Here is a 16940-nt window from a genome sequence, read left to right on the forward strand (position 1 = left end):
ATGATATAAGAATTACTATAAGATTTAAACAAGTAAATACATATACAAATATATATAAAATATATACACTACCACTGCATCACTTCCTGTCTCGGTCTTTGTGCCGGATGGGAGATGCTACATGCTACATGCTAACACTGAGTGGCTGCCTGGTTCTGTAGAAGTGATTGTAAAGTTATAAAACGTCCAGTGGAAAAGAGAAACAATGTCACTTTCTACTGCACGGTCGTTCCTGTCAGAGGCCGGCTATGGGGAACAAGAACTGGACGCCAACTCGGCTCTCATGGAGTTGGACAAAGGTATGGTGCAGTTAGCAGTGTTATATTATTATCATTCATTCACCTGTCAAGAAACTGTCATTAACCCCGATAAGTAAACAAGCTAAACCATCTAAGTGTCCTAGCTGTTGTTTAGTGTGAATACTCAGTTGACAGTTTGACGGTGGATGAGACATAACTGACTCTTGATCATTCGCATTCGTCTGTGCACTTAGTTCTACAGTTGTTCTACATTGGTAACGGTTACAGGCTTCATTCATATCTGTGATGGACCTTGCTGCTGAATAATTCTGAGCTGGTTTTACCCTGCGGATCATTCACATCTTACAGGGTTGCGGTCTGGGAAACTTGGAGAGCAATGTGAGGCTGTGGTGCTCTTTCCCAAACTCTTCCAGAAGTACCCTTTCCCTATCCTCATCAACTCTGCGTTTCTGAAACTGTCAGACATCTTCAGGCTTGGGTACGGATTTCAGCGTAATAAATATGTGCCACAGAATTATTGGAGGCAAATAATAATAACGTTGTGATTTGACCAAATTGTCAATTGCCAATGTGTAATAAATAAACATGACCTTTTTTGCTCTTTCAGGAACAACTTCTTGCGCCTGTGTGTGCTGAAGGTGACTCAACAGAGTGAGAAGCATCTGGAGAAGATCCTCAATGTGGACGAGTTTGTCAAAAGGGTTTTCTCTGTCATTCACAGCAACGACCCTGTGGCCAGAGCCATCACTCTCAGGTAATAATAATAATATCTTGGTTTTATATAGCGCCTTACACAAACCCTAGGATGCTTTACAGATTTTACAGACAGAAAGTCAGACAGACAGAAACAGAAAAAACACAGAGACAGCGACAAAACTAAACTAGGGGCCAAAGGCCTTGGTGAACAGATGAGTTTTGAGGGCTGATTTGAAGGTGTCCGGGTAGGGGTGTTGAAGGTGTCAGGGTGGGGGGGTTGCGGATCACTGTGGGGAGAGAGTTCCAAAGGGTGGCTGCTGCCACACTGAAGGCTCTATCTCCGAAGGTCCGTAGGTTGGTGCGGGGGGTGGAAAGCAGACCCATGTCTGAAGACCGCAAGTTCCGGGATGGGGTATGTTGGCAGAGAAGGTCAGTTAAGTACTGGGGGGCGCATCCGTGCAGGGATTTGTAGGTGAAAAGGAGGATTTTGTATGTGATGCGGGACTTGATCAGGTACCATGGCCTGTGGTTCCCTTGTTAGATGACCTAACCTCTCTGACTGAGGTGAAATCTAAACACTGGCGTTGTTTAATCTCTGTGTGATGGCAATAATTACCCATCATGAAAAATATCAACTGATACATAAAAACAGGAAGGAAATGTCATTGATGCTGTATATAAAACATAATAAATTTTTATCAATTAGACGCTAGTATCATAGCTTTCACATTTTCTTATTCTGTGTGCTTTTTTGTTTATTTGTTATTTGTAAAGGCTGTTTGGCAGTTTGGCCACTATCATCCCTGAAAGGAAAAATGCCCACCACAGCATTCGCCAAAGTCTGGACTCTCATGATAACGTCGAAGTAGAGGCAGCGATATTTGCAGCTGCCAGCTTTTCTGCACAGTCAAAGTGAGTGGTCGCTTAGATGCATTTTAGATGCATTTATGTGTGCCTATGGCATGTTGTGATATCAGTCAAACAAATGATTCTAAATGGCCTTGCAGACAGTTTGCACATTTACCCAATTGTTTCATCCTATACCTAATTTGGTTAATACAATTTCCTCAGCTTTGTCTCATCTGTCCTATTGAAAATACTAATTTCTCTGTCTCATTCTTGGTTTTCAGAGACTTTGCAGCAGGTATCTGCAACAAAATCAGTGAGATGATTCAAGGTACAATCCCCATCAGACCTACAGCAGTTATTATATCCTGAGGACATCCTGATGATTTCTTCTAATCAAGCCTGTGTGTGTGATATTCTATTCGCCTCCTTGTTCTGAGGTCTCAATGTGCTCCTGTCCTCCCCAGGTCTGGACACCCCAGTGGACCTGAAGCTGAAGCTGATCCCCATGCTGCAGCACATGCACCACAACGCCAGCCTGGCGTCCAGCAGCAGGGAGCTGCTGCAGCAGCTGGTCACCTCCTACCCCTCCACCACCATGGTCATCGTCTCGCTGCACACCTTCACCCAGCTGGCTGCATCCTCCCTGGTCGACATCCCTAAACAGGTCGGCCTCAGCCTCATCAACGGCCACATGGCTGTCAGAGAACACAATGACTTTTTGAAGTTTTAATCAAAATTGTGGGATGATAGCTAGCTAAACATTTAATACTACCTTTGAGGTATAGAAGCAAAAAACAATCTCAACGCTTGTGTGTTTCCAAGACAGCAGCACTACAAAGTACAATCTGACCTCAGTCTAAACTCATCTGTTTTGGATCTTGTGTTTCACACCTGTGTGAAATATATGAGACTTTGAATTTGGTTTAGCTGATTCTTGTTTCCATTTTTTCCCCTCTGCAGTTACAGCTGCTCCTTCAGTACCTGAAGGACGACCCCAGGAGAGCTGTGAAGAGGCTTGCTGTCCAGGACCTGAAGCTGCTGGCTAAGAAGTCACCTCATCTCTGGACCAGAGAAAACACCCAGGTGGAGCCGCTAGTCCCTCCTCAATAGCCTTTTGTGATAATAATCTTGTGATCCATTGTGATTTGAGGCTGGGTCGAAGTCTGGCCAAAGTTGAAGAAATCTGACACGTTCTAATGCTTTGGTCCTCATGTCGGGATCCGAAGTAATGATCAGATTTTTCTTTTGAAAAATGTGAATACATTTCTGCGTTGTTGAAAATCAATGACGCATCGCTAGTCAACTAACACAGATGTTTTGTGAGCCTGCTAACAATGTAAAGTAGTGTTAGTTAACTAGGTAGCAGTGGGGAATTGCTCACCCAATCCATTGCATTGCAGCATTTTGGCTTTGGTTTGTGTTGTGATTCTCAACGTTGAAACGTAGTTCTGTGTTCCAAAAGAAAAGTCAGAACATTTTGATTGGTTGCCGATATGAGGACCAAAGCATTAGAACGTGTCACAAATGTGTTTCTATCCCTCTTGTCTGTAGACCCTGTGTGAGTGTGCCCTGAGTATCCCCTACAACAGCTTGAAGCTGGGCATGCTGTCGGTGCTCTCCACCCTCTCTGGAACCATCGCCGTCAAACAGTACTTCAACTCTGGAACAGGTAAGACTACAACATTACAATGATAATAATAATAAGAACTTTAATTTATATAGCGCCTTTCAGGGGACCCAAGGTCGCTTTACAGAGAAACAGAAAATAACGAAAACAGACAGACAAAACAACAACAGAACTAGTAGTACAGGCATTTTGTGAGAAAAGAGGGGCGAACCTCAGACAAATTGCAACAGAAAATCTTTCAACTGTTTATTGCTCATAAATGTCTCCTATATGACATATAAAAAGTCTTAAGAAATCCAAGTGGTGGAAAGTACTGTATATTTTTTTTACCATAACCTGGTAACATGTTTTTGCTTCCAAAAATGACATTATAAAGCTTTAAAATGTTGAAACTTTAATCGAATCACTAAATTAATATACTTTTATACAAGGCAACATAAATTGGCAGTAATCAACATTAATATAGGCATTGATTAACAACAATTGAAAACAATATTATTAAAATAACACTTTTATGTTACTTTCAAAATATTGTGACTGGTAGATTTGTACTAATCAACATAATGGCACTATTGAACAAAAACGTAAACATGTTAACTTTTAAGTAAAACTTTATCAGTAGGTGTCTGGTTCATCTTCACCATCTTCATCGTAATCATCTTCATCACATGCAGCCTGAGATGACACCCCAATCCTTTGCAGTTGCTACATGCAACAGAGCACTCAATGCCATGCTTCTTGCATGTGCACCTCAGGCTGCTGCAGTCTGTCTTGCAGGTGCGTCTGATGAACCGGAGGAGTTCCTTGGAGCTGGTGGTAAGTCAGTTTGGACAGGGACAAGCCTCATCACTCTCTTTCCATCCCCATTCTTGAGGCAGGAGTTCATTTGAGGTTCCCTTCCACTGCTGCACCTGGTAGGACACACTAAGACTGTGGTACTTCGCTGCTGCTGACGTAGTCGGCAGACTCTGCGGCTGTACATGAGAAGTGCTAATAGCTACCTTCTGACAAAAGCAATAGTGTCGTAGAGAGTCGAGTCCCTCCCCAAGTTTCCCATTATCCAGGCACAGCAAAGCATTCTCTCCTGCTGACACAACTGCTGTGGTAGCTGACTGTGTGTCAAACACTTTAGCTTGCTCACAGAAGGCATCACTGGTTGTGAATTTCTTGAGGGGAGCTCCTTTCCCAATGCCATAAATGCGGGAGGTAGTGTCACACCCAGCTATCCCATGGATGAAGAAGATGTGAGGGCAAACACTGGGACCCAGCTGCTGCTTGGCGGCCTTGATGTTCCAGACACGTGGCTTCTTCATGCTCTTCTTCGCCTCAGGTTTGAAGAAGAGGTCATGTGACTTGAGGTTGGTTTGGTATATGAGGAGGACGAGCAGATCTGTATCATCACCAATGAGCACAGTGTTTGTTACTGTGGCAGCCTGCACTGCTTTTTGCACAATGAGGAGATCAGCATCACCTGGAGCATGGTATGTCTGACAGTTCTTCTGTAGGTGACCACTGAGCATGTTGATGAACTGCTGCTTGTATGTGTTGTTTGAAAGGAACAGGTATTCATCGTAATAGGCATGTCTTCATCCATGGTTACGGCTGCTCCAGTCCTCCCACCTGCTCGCCTGCGGTGTGTCATGTCTTTTGTGGATGTGCCCTGATAACCGTCGAACCCAACAACTGCCTCTCCATACTTCCTTGTGACATACTTCCTTGTGACGTACAGCTTGCAGATGTCCTTGTATGTGGATCCATGTGTCCATGGGATGCGCTGAACCAATACTCCACCATCCAGCACATACTGGACTTTTATTCTGAAATTGTATTTTTCGAACTTTTATTCTGAAATGTTATTTTTCTGACTTTTATTCTGAAATGTTATTTTTCTGACTTTTATTCTGAAATGTTATTTTTCGGACTACTATTCTGAAATATTATATTTCAGACTTTTATTCTGATTTTTTTTCCAGACTTTTATTCTGAACATTTTTTTTTCAGACTTTTATTCTGAAGCATGGTACGTCTGACAGTTCTTCTGTATGTGACCACTGAGCATGTTGATGAACTGCTGCTTGTATGTGTTGTTTGAAAGGAACAGGTCTTTATTCATCGTAATAGGCATGTCTTCATCCATGGTTACGGCTGCTCCAGTCCTCCCACTTGCTCGCCTGCGGTGTGTCATGTCTTTTGTGGATGTGTCTGTGGTCAGGAAGGTCAGGTGTGAGGAGCTCCCAAATGGCATCTGCTAGCACTGGCTTCTGTGGCTGTCGAAGCAGCAGGGAGGTGTCAAACAGCGCTGGAGGATAACTACACAGCTCATACCTGAACACTGGTGCCAGGTCTCATACCTGAACACTGGTGCCAGGTCTCATACCTGAACACTGATGCCAGGTCTTGTGAAGCTTTAGCAGCAATTATGAGTACCTGGAAAAGTAGTTGAGGATCCACCTGCACTGCTTCACCATCAATCTTGACTGAGGACTTCATACTCATGGTGATTGCCTGCTTCTTCTTCTTGAATGTGTACTCAGCAGTAGTCTGTCCCTCCATGCTGGCCAAGATGGTGTTTCCGATGGTCTTTGCCTTTTCAACATTCACAGAAGGGTGCGCATGGACCCCAGTTGAGACACTGCGCAAGCTTGGATCGGAGCAGAAGGGGTTTCTCTCTTGGAGATAGTTCAGAACTGTCAGTGTATCCTTCATGTCACATGCTTGTCTTGCATCTGTCATGTCCTTGTTCTGCTCCCCAGTGTTGTGGTTCACCCCTGTCAGCTCTTGCATGGCATTGTTGACTTCAGCACAAGCTGGCATGGAGAGCATGTCAAACGTTGCTGCTCTGTCATCCCTCGCCCTCTTGTGAGGCCACCACAGGTTTTCATACTTCTCATCAGATAACGAGATCTACAGACAGGCCAGCCCATAAGCAATCACTTCATCTGACCACATGGAATCCCTCTCCAAATCTCTGGTAGACATCTGGATGTTCCAACTGGACCCGCCTCCTCCGTCAGACCTCTGCAGCTCATCCAGAACGCTGCTGCCCGGCTGGTGTTCAACCTCCCCAAATTCTCTCATGTCACCCCTCTCCTCCGCACCCTGCACTGGCTCCCGATAGCAGCTCGCATCAGATTCAAGACCCTGGTGCTTGCATACCAGGCAGCTAAAGGGACAGCCCCTGCCTACCTGAAGGAAATGGTCAACCCCCAAACTCCAGCCCGTTCACTCCGCTCCTCCACCTCGGCTGGCTGACTGGCCCCACCACCTCTACACCAACACGGCAGTCATGCTGCCCGATCACGTCTCTTCACAACACTGGCTCCCCGCTGGTGGAATGAGCTTCCCACGGCTGTCAGAACGGCAGAGTCACTCCCCATCTTCCGTCGTAGACTGAAGACCCATCTCTTCAGGTTACACATTAACTGCTCCTCCTGAGACATCTACTGCACCCCAGCACTGCGTCTCCTGAAGACACCCGCTTTTCCCCTCTACTGTGTCCCCTAAAAACTTCTATTGACCCCCTTGTACTGTTTCTCTGTTTCTCCAGTGTCTATATACAGTATATATAAATAAATATACTAGGTTTAGAAGAAGTTTTTTCCTTCTATCAATGGCCCCGGGCCTGAGCTGGATTATTCTTCCTGCTACGACTGGTGGATTGATGATTCACTTGCTTAGTCAAATGTATTGATTGTAAGTCGCTTTGGAATAAGGTGTCTGCTAAATGTCAAAAAATCTAAAAAATCTAAATAAATAAAATGTAAATGGAGCTTGCACATCCGCTGCACACAGATCCGAGCCGATTTCGTGTAGAGATTGTGGCCAGATGCTGCCATGAAAGGAAGCATTTCTGATATTGCCTCAAGGTGCAGTGCCCAATTGCCAGTACGTTCAGCTCTCAGAAACTTGCGAAGTATGTCCACCATATCCATGTACTGTCTGCAACCAGAGGGCAGCTGTCCTGCTACAGGATTTTAAGTATTCACTTTTGCTTTTGAGTTGTTCCTTTATTCTGAGTATCACATCAGCATTGCAAGCCTTCTCTGCAGACACCGATCCCTCCATCAACTGTGTATAGAGGACAGAGAGGACAGCAACTTCATCCAGATCAGATGCATGCAGGTATCTTTGACCCTCTTATGGAAGCTTGGGCTAGTAATACAAAAAATACTTAAAAAGTGTAAAAGGTCAATCTTTTTTTTTAATGGGTTAGGTTTAGATGGTCTGATATATTTTTAGGAATACCTGGAATATGAAATGATAAAAACCTTTCATTACAAATATATTGCAAGAAAACGAACCCACTGTTTCATCTTGACCCACTTACCTGTATGCATCTATGGGTTAAGAATTTCCTTTTACACATATATAGTACTGCATCCAACTCCATGTCTCATGTAAAACAGTTTCTGGGTGATTGTGGACAGTATTGAACACTTTGTGTGGACATCAGACAAGAAGACATGCATAAAAACATTATTTAACATGGGCGTCAATGGGAAATTGTGGCATCACCAGTTTCAGTATTTTTCAATACTTTCCACCACTTGGATTTCTTAAGACCTTTGATATGTTATGAAGGACATATCCAGGAGACTAGGACAGTTGAAAGAGTTTCTGTTGCAATTTGTCTGAGGTCATATTGTATAATGCCTGTACTATAGGGGCAAAGGCCTTAGCAAACAGGTGGGATTCGAGGGCTGATTTAAAGGCGTAAGTCACCCTGAGACAGGTTTTGGAGCACAGGAAATAAGATTTTTTAAAATAAATGATTCTTATTCTTCCTCAGGTGGCGCTTCAGGCCCTCCCGCGCTCACTGACCTGGTGAAGCTCGCTCAGGAATGCTGTTACCATAGCAACCTGGCGGTGGCGGCCCACGGAGTCTCTGTCCTCGCCAACATCACCATTTCTTGCCCAGACAAAGGTAACAGCATGAAGTGGGACGTCCGTTCCCTAACCTTTCATTTTGTTTATTATAACAGGCCATCACACATTACTAGCTTTATGCTATGTTGGACAGCCATACAGTAACAGAGCATGCCGCCATACTTTGGTTTTACCACTCTGATGAATTTATGCTAGTTGAAGAATCTTCTTGTCAATAATGATGTTATGAATCAATCTATAGAGGATAGTCGTGATCTTAAATGCGTTGTGTCATCTCTGGATAGATCAGGTGTGCAGCAAACACGAAGTGACAAGGATATTCAAAACACGGGTCGTAATGATCACTCGATACTGATCACAGGGGTAGTGGTGGTCTAGTGGATAGTGAGTTGGACTTGGGATCGGAAGGTTGTGAGTTCAAATCCCGCCTGAAGCCACACCACTACTAGTGTGCCCTTGGGTAAGGCACTTAGCCCTCAGTTACTCCAGGGGGAATGTCCCTGTAATTAATAATTGTAAGTCGCTTTGGATAAAAGCGTCTGCTAAATGGCAAAATTTAATTTAATTTTAAAAATTTAATCACTCAGGTTTATTAAACAGAAGGAACTGCATACGAAATGAATGTCTTCTGGTATCTGAGATCAGCATTAGACAATCACACAACAGCCAAGGATGGTTTAAATACTCATTGTATCACAGTTGTTACATCGTAATAATCAACACATCAGCCAGCCCTGTCGCCTCAGCTCACGCAAGACACCCAATGTCGGTGCCCCTGGGAGTCAGATAAGGTCTGCCGAATGCCAGCCAGTCTGCCAGATGCAGAGACCATCGTCTCTAAACATGACAGACAAGAGCAGAACAGTGTGATCCTGTACTGACACAGATTATATTGTAAGAAATACATAAGATCTAACATAGAGAGTTTTTTTTTTTTTTTTGACCTTTTATGATGATCTGGCCAAGAGGCCCCGGCAATAATAAAAACAAACATATAAACAGAAATACACCACCAGGTCAACTCAAAGCAATACATACAATACGTGAGCCCGGCAAAGACAGTGAAGATAAAATAAATTAAAACAAAGTCAACTAACCTATGTGTGAAGGCGGAGGGGGGGGGGGGGGGGTTTGAAGTTTATTTTCGAAAATGGTAAGTGCTGTGAGTTTGAGTGTGTTCTGCAAGGTGGTCCAATCACTTGCTGCAGCAAAGTGAGGGTATGCTAGTGAGTGTCAGTGAGGGTTAGGGTTAGATGATGGTTTCATATCCTGGTCCCCTCCCGTAGATATGAAGCAGTTGGAGCAGGACACGGTGATGGGGGTGGAGTCTCTGCTGATCCTCTGCAGTCAGGATGACAGCCCTGGAGCCCAGGTCACGCTCAAGGTGCCTCTCACACCCCTCCACCACGACTCTGTCCTCTCTCCTTACACCTCTAACACCCCTCCACCACCAGTCTCTCTCTCTCTTTACACCTCTAACACCCCTCCACCACCCGTCTCTCTCTCTCTTTACACCTCTAACACCCCTCCACCACCACCAGTCTCCATCCTCTCTTCTCACACCCTGCCTCTTTTTTTCTCCTCCTTTCAACTCACTGACTCCCTCCTCCTCCTCCTCCTCTCCAGACGGCCCTCACCTCGTTGGTCCAACTGCTGAAGAGTCGCCCTCACCTCAGCCAGTCAGCGGTGGAGTTCCTGCTCTGCCAGCTGCACTCGGCCCGCGACCCCTCCCGCGTCCTGCTGTGCCACGCCCTGGCGGCCATCGCCACGCAGGAGCCGGTCCTGGGGGAGGGCATGCTGGGGGATCTGGTGGACCTGTACAGGGTGGCCAGCCACTCCTCCACTGACAGACAGCAGGAGCTACTGGTGAGAGGCAGAGAGACGCCGGAGATGTTGTGAAATGGAACGACTGATTTACAGACTCAAGTTCTAACGTCTTCTGCTTGTTTACCCACGTTTTAGAGAACCTAGGAAGACTGGATGGGTGTTTATGCACGTTTGACGACTGTCTCTATAAAAGCTGGTGAAGGCCCTAAGCACTAAGGAATAAAACTGATTCTTATAACGGTCTTTTAAGACAATAATTTTTTTTTTTTTTTTTTTTAATATTGCCTTTAAATGACAAAATAATTAAATGATGATTATATAATGATTAAAGCACTTTGAGCTGCATCGTTTGCAGGAATAGTAGCAATCAAATAAAAGTTATTATTATTATATTAAAGTTATTATTATTCTTTTACATGATGTAAAGCTTCTTTTTTTTTTTTTTTGCTGCATTCCAAAGACTCAGATGGATCATGGTGTCCTGTTCTGACATCATTCCATGACTCGTTCCATGCTGTGCCCTCTGACCCCTGCCCCTGCAGGTGTCCCTGGCCACGTGGTGTTCTCTGACCTCTGACCCTCAGGTGTCCCTGGCCACCGGGGTGTTCTCTGACCTCTGACCTCTGACCCTCAGGTGTCCCTGGCCACCGTGGTGTTCGTGGCCAGCCAGGCGTCTCTCTCGGCGGAGGTGAAGACCGTCATCAAACAGCAGCTGGAGAACGTGGCCAATGGCTGGACAGTGTACCGCATCGCTAGGCAGGCCTCCCGCATGGTGAGTACCAGACAGACAGACAGACAGACCTCCTGCATGGTGAGTACCAGACAGACAGACAGACAGGCCTCCCGCATGGTGAGTACCACACAGACAGACAGACCTCCCGCATGATGAGTACTAGACAGACAGACAGGCCTCTCGCATGATGAGTACTAGACAGACAGACAGACAGACAGGCCTCCCGCATGGTGAGTACCAGACAGACAGACAGGCCTCCCGCATGGTGAGAAGAAGAGAGGAGAATGTTTTATTTGCCATGCAATCATCTTGTCAGTCAATTGTTGGAATGTGGTATTTTTTTGCTCTAGAGACACAGGGTCAGCACCCCTGGAGCAATTAGGGGGGTTAAGTGCCTTGCTCAAGGGCACATGCAGCTCCCTTCCTGGGGGATCAAACCAGGAGGTTTGATAGGCTGTTGTAAAGCACTTTGCAATACAGCGGTAATATAAGTTCAGTCCATTTACCGTTTTTACCATTTCATGAGCAAGATTGAATGAATAACGTTTCGTGAAAGCGTTGTGTATCTTGTAGCTTTCCCAGATCACCCAGCTGTTCCAAACGAATGTGAATCTCTTTTTTAAATATTTTTTTCTGACAGATACAGTGACAGACAGGAAAGTAAGGAGAAGAAGGGAGAGAGGGCATGTGTCAGCAGGGCATGGGCTGGATTCTAACCCATGCTGACATGGGCATGTGTGTACTGTAGACCGCGGTGCTAGACCACTGGACCACCCCAGGTCACAAATGTGTTATCTCTTTTTTTGTTGTTGTCCTCCAGGGCTGCCATGAGTTCTCCAGCGAGCTGTACCAGAGCCTGCGGACCCGCGTGGCCTCGGAGCACTTCTACTTCTGGCTGAACAGTCTGAAGGAGTTCTCCCAGGCGGAGCAGTGCCTCAGCGGCCTGCAGGACGGCGACTACAGCGCCGCCATGACCGCCATCGCAGAGGCCCTGCGATCCTACCAGAAGGGCATCGCCTCCCTCACGGTCATGTGACTGAACTGTCTCCCTCTTTGTCGTTTTTTGTTGTTGTTGTCGTCTGAGTGACAGCACCTGCATCATTTACATTTTACATTTTTTTTGCATTTAGCAGACGCCTTATTCCAAAGCGACTTTGTGACAATCGATACATTTCACTAAGCAAGTGAATCAGCAGTTCACCAGTCGTAGCAGGAAGAGTAATCTAGCTTAGGCCAGGGGTAATTGGCAGTCAATGTGATAGACATTGGAGAAACAGTACAAGGGGGGAAGCAGGTATCTCAGGAGATCCAGTGCTGGGGGGTAGGAGAGTTCTCAGGAGACACAGTGCTGGGGGGTAGTAGATGTCTCAGGAGACACAGTGCTGGGGGGTAGGAGAGTTCTCAGGAGATCCAGTGCTGGGGGGTAGGAGAGTTCTCAGGAGATCCAGTACAGGGGGGTAGGAGAGTTCTCAGGAGATCCAGTGCTGGGGGGTAGGAGAGTTCTCAGGAGGCACAGTGCTGGGGGGTAGTAGATGTCTCAGGAGACACAGTGCTGGGGGGTAGGAGAGTTCTCAGGAGATCCAGTGCTGGGGGGTAGTAGAGTTCTCAGGAGACACAGTGCTGGGGGGTAGTAGATGTCTCAGGAGATCCAGTGCTGGGGGGTAGGAGAGTTCTCAGGAGACACAGTGCTGGGGGGTAGTAGATGTCTCAGGAGACACAGTGCTGGGGGGGTAGCATCAGTCATGTGTATATCCCATTGGCATGGCTTCATTCACTCGTAGTGCAACTAACTCTTAATCAGGGACCCTGGTTATCACCTGTAGTCCTCGTGCCCCACACGGTACTGACATGGTACTGACATTACTGACATTCCACCTCTTCCTCTCCTCCTGCAGGCTGCCAGCACGCCCCTGAGCCCTCTGACCTTCCAGTGTGACTTTGTGAAGCTGCGCATCGACACCCTGCAGGCCCTGTCGCAGCTGATCTGCACCTGCAACAGTCTGAAGACCAGCCCCCCCCCGGCCATCGCCACCACCATCGCCCTCTCCTCAGGCAACGAGCTGCAGCGCTGTGGGCGCATCGCCATGCAGGTACGGGCCGGGGAGGGTCAGACTAGGAGAGGAGAGGAGGAGGTCCATGCAGGTACGGGCCGGGGGGGGTCAGACTAGGAGAGGAGGAGGTCCATGCAGGTACGGGCCGGGGGGGGGTCAGACTAGGAGAGGAGGAGGTCCATGCAGGTACGGGCCGGGGGGGGCGGCTAGGACAGGAGGGCCTAGATGGAACACTGGAACATACAGTATGGAGCTGCTTACCTGGATGGAGATTAAGCCTAATCAAAGACTACTCGAGGCAAGGCAAGTTTATTTGTATAGCACATTTCATACAACAGGGGCAATTCAAAGTGCTTTACATACAACATTAAAAATACAGCAAGAAAATATAAGAAGTAAATAGACAAAACATTCAACAAGACAATAGTTAATGGATAAAAGACATTGATAGAAGTGTTTGTGTTTACAATACATCTTCAAAGGATATTTTCGATTGAGTGCAGGATCGAAATTTCAATTTAGTGCAGGATGAGGCCTAAATTTGTCTCCAGGAAACCACCAGCCCCATACTGTTAGAGTCTGTACCAGCAATGATAATATAAGTATCTACATCTCTCTTCTTCTCTCTCAGATGAAGGTGTCCATGGACGACTTCAGGAGCATCGCCGCTCGCTACGCCGACCTGTACCAATCCTCATTTGACGCCGACTCTGCCACCCTCCGGAACGTGGAGCTGTATCCTTCTAAGATAAAGGGGTTGCAGGGGTAGTGGTGGCTCAGATGATAGTGAGTAGAGGTTGCAGGGGTCGTGGTGGCTGAGGGGACAGTGAGTAGGACCGGTGTTCAGAAAGTCAGAGTTAAAATCCCCACCTGGGAACACCACCACTAGTGTGCCCTTTTTTACTCCAGGGAGACTGTAATCTGTAAATTGTAACTCGCTTTGGATAAAAGCGTCTGCTAAAATGGTTAAAATGAGGACAAACACATCTTGGTAAATGGACTGACTTATATAGCGCCTTATTCCAAAGCGCTTTACAATGGCCTCTCATTCACACACATTCACACACCAATGGCGGCAAGCTACCATGCAAGGCACCGGCCCGCTCATTGGGAGCAATTTAGGGTTCAGTGCCTTGCCCAAAGACACCTCGACATGTGGCCAGCCCGGGCTCGAACCTCCGATCTGCCGACCTTGCGATCATTAAACGCCGGCTCTACCTCCTGAACCACAGACTTGACTCTTGTCATCCAAAGTAACTTGTGTGGGTGTTCTTTGTTGATAAGCTGCTGTCATGTGTGTGTCTCTTTAACTGGCTAACCCAGACAGCAACAGAGCTGCTTGCTTGTGTCCCACGTCATCGAGGCTCTTATACTGGACCCTCACTCCGCCAGGTAAGAGCTTTGGACGTTATATTCACACAGTGAATGCTTCATATCTAACAGGTTGTTATATTCACACACTAGTGAATGTTTCATATCTAACAGGTTCACCATTTCTTTCCCATCCCATTTCTCCTGCAACAAATTCCTTCCAAAAACTATGTGTTGTTGATGTGTGATTCTAATTGAAATGTAAACCAAACCAGATTGCGACCACACACATTCTTATCTGTCTGTTCAACCTGCCCTTCAGCTTCCAGGAGTACGGGGTCACCCAGGGGTCGGTTCAGGCAGAGAGTGAGTATGAGAGGCGGATGATGTCGGTGTTCAACCACGTCCTGGAGGAGGTGGAGGGCCTGAGTAAGAAGCACCCTCCCGTCTCTTACCTGGTGAGGCTTTCAAGCTGCTAGAAATTTATATAATTATAAATAATTCATACTTACTCAGAGAGTGTTTATATGACTCCACTTGCAGCCCATTTGAGACTAATGTGAGAGAATATTTTGTCGCATTCTTGATCTTTTGAAACCTGTTCTATGGAAAGTTCTATGGACTTCTCCTCATAATGCTACTTTCTTCTGCATTGGGTGAGACAAATACTAATGCAATACAAAATACTGATACTAAATGAATACTGTTTGTTTTGAATGTTTATTTAGCATACAGGTTGTCTCTGTGACGCTGTCATAGCTCTACTCAAGGTGCCACTGTCCCTCCAGAGGTACTTCTTCCAAAAGCTCCAGTCAACCAGTATTAAGGTAACTCATATTACAGTGCACTAACTATACATGTGACAGCAGCTGGTGAAAGCGGGAACAAGTCGGCAACCGACCAAATGTTGTTCTGAAAAAAAGAAAAAAAAGAACACACTCTAGCTTGTCAAGTCAAAATATTGCAATGCAATGGATTCGGTGAGTAATCCCCACTGTAGAGTAGTGGGGATTACTCACTGCTACCTAGTTAGTGTAGAGTAGTGGGGATAATTGATTGGGTGCCTTGTTCTGCTGTCACATACGCTGCACTCTGCAGATGTACTGTGTTTTAATTGGTCCTTTTCTTTAGGTGCTTTTTATGTATTGTTATCATATTATATAATTCATCGAACTAGTTAATAGGAACATAGGAACATTTTATTCTGATTGACTTTAATTTAATCAAGACTTGTTTTAAATGTTTGTTTTTCCAGCTGGCTCTCTCTCCCTCCCCCCGGACCCCGAGCGAACCAATCCCTGTCCAGAACAACCAGCAGCTGACTCTGAAGGTCGAGGGGGTGGTACAGCATGGCTCCACCCCTGGACTGTTCCGGAAGATCCAGTCAGTTTGCCTCAGTGTCAGCTCCACTCTTCCGACTAAGACGGGATCTGACTTCAAGGTAATGGCTTCAAGGCATTGTATGTGATAATACATGATTCCCACCCTTTGGAACTCTCTCCCCTCTCAGGGCTTACACACCGGCAGTTCCGAACGCCGGTTCGCGTTCGCGTACCGAAACCTCCGAACGTTGGCGCTGTCTGGCGAATGATAGACTGGTATGAACGCGGGCTCGTTCGCCAGACAGCGCCAACGTTCGGAGGTTTCGGTACGCGAACGCGAACCGGCGTTCGGAACTGCCGGTGTGTAAGATCCACAACGCCCCTACCCTGGACACCTTCAAATCAGCCCTCAAAACTCATCTGTTCACCAAGGCCTTTGGCCCCTAGTTTAGTTTTGGCGCTGCTGCTGTCTCTGTGGTTTTTTTCTGTTCTGTCTGTGACTTTCTGTCTGTAAATTCTGTAAAGCGTCCTTGGGTTTGTGAAAGGCGCTATATAAAACCGTGATATTATTATTATTATTATTATATGATCATGGATTTTTTCCAGTAATTAAATATAGACTTTCTATTAGAATAGCTATGAGGTTCTTGTGCACAAAGTAATGACTGACGAATTATATTATATACATCGTAGTGGTGTGATTGATGTATTACTTCATGCAGTTGCTGTTATACATTTGCTTCAATGTCTTTAGACAGTCTGTTTAGTGTTTAGAAAAACAGAAAAATGGTACGACTGCAGTGGTTCAGCATCATGAGTACAGCTCTCATAGGGTTAAACGTGCATGTGTGTTTAACTGTTTACTCCCCCTTGCCTTTCCTTTCAGATTCCATTGGAGAGTAAGACCAACGAGATCGAGCAGAGGGTAGAACCCCACAATGACTACTTCAGCACCCAGTTCCTGCTGAACTTTTCCATCCTGGGAACGCACACGGTCACCGTGGAGGCCTCGGTGGTGGATGAGAGCGGTATCGAGTGGAAGACGGGGCCCAGAACCACGGTGTCCGTCAAGTCCCTGGAGGACCCCTACTCCCAGCAGCTACGCCACCAGATGCAGCAGCAGCAGCAGCAGGGACAACAGCAGGCAGCACAGCAGGCAGCACAGCAGGCAGCTGCCCAGCCAGCTCCTCAGAGGAGTGTGTACGCCCGTTTCCAGTAACACTCCTCCTAGAACCTCCACTTTATGGCCTAGTTCTAGTTAAATGTCTTTGTGTTTTTTTTTCCATGAAGTTGCTGTCATTTCTGTCAGGTCAATGATCAAAGAAAAGGAATGGAGACAGAGCTGTTGATCTGTATTGGGACATTGCAGCCTGATTT

At 46.2% G+C, this 16940-nt stretch overlaps 1 protein-coding gene across 1 annotated transcript; it reads left to right on the forward strand.

Moving 5' to 3' along the window:
* Positions 1–205: 205 nt before the first annotated feature.
* ints7 (integrator complex subunit 7) lies at positions 206–16940 on the forward strand (the record flags this gene model as incomplete). The annotated part of the gene is made up of 20 exons (XM_080525360.1): positions 206–299; positions 609–738; positions 868–1014; positions 1731–1868; positions 2087–2133; positions 2270–2469; positions 2766–2888; positions 3357–3474; positions 8222–8356; positions 9606–9703; positions 9946–10185; positions 10781–10918; positions 11700–11906; positions 12775–12969; positions 13562–13665; positions 14254–14322; positions 14564–14699; positions 14970–15068; positions 15497–15682; positions 16450–16940. 20 exons carry the CDS (start codon positions 206–208, stop codon positions 16780–16782), a joined length of 2937 nt encoding a protein of 978 aa, XP_080381486.1. The 3' UTR covers positions 16783–16940.

The sequence above is a fragment of the Nansenia antarctica genome, assembly GCF_963989245.1.
Source record: "Nansenia antarctica genome assembly, chromosome: 1".
NCBI classification, from domain to species: Eukaryota; Metazoa; Chordata; class Actinopteri; order Argentiniformes; family Microstomatidae; genus Nansenia; species Nansenia antarctica.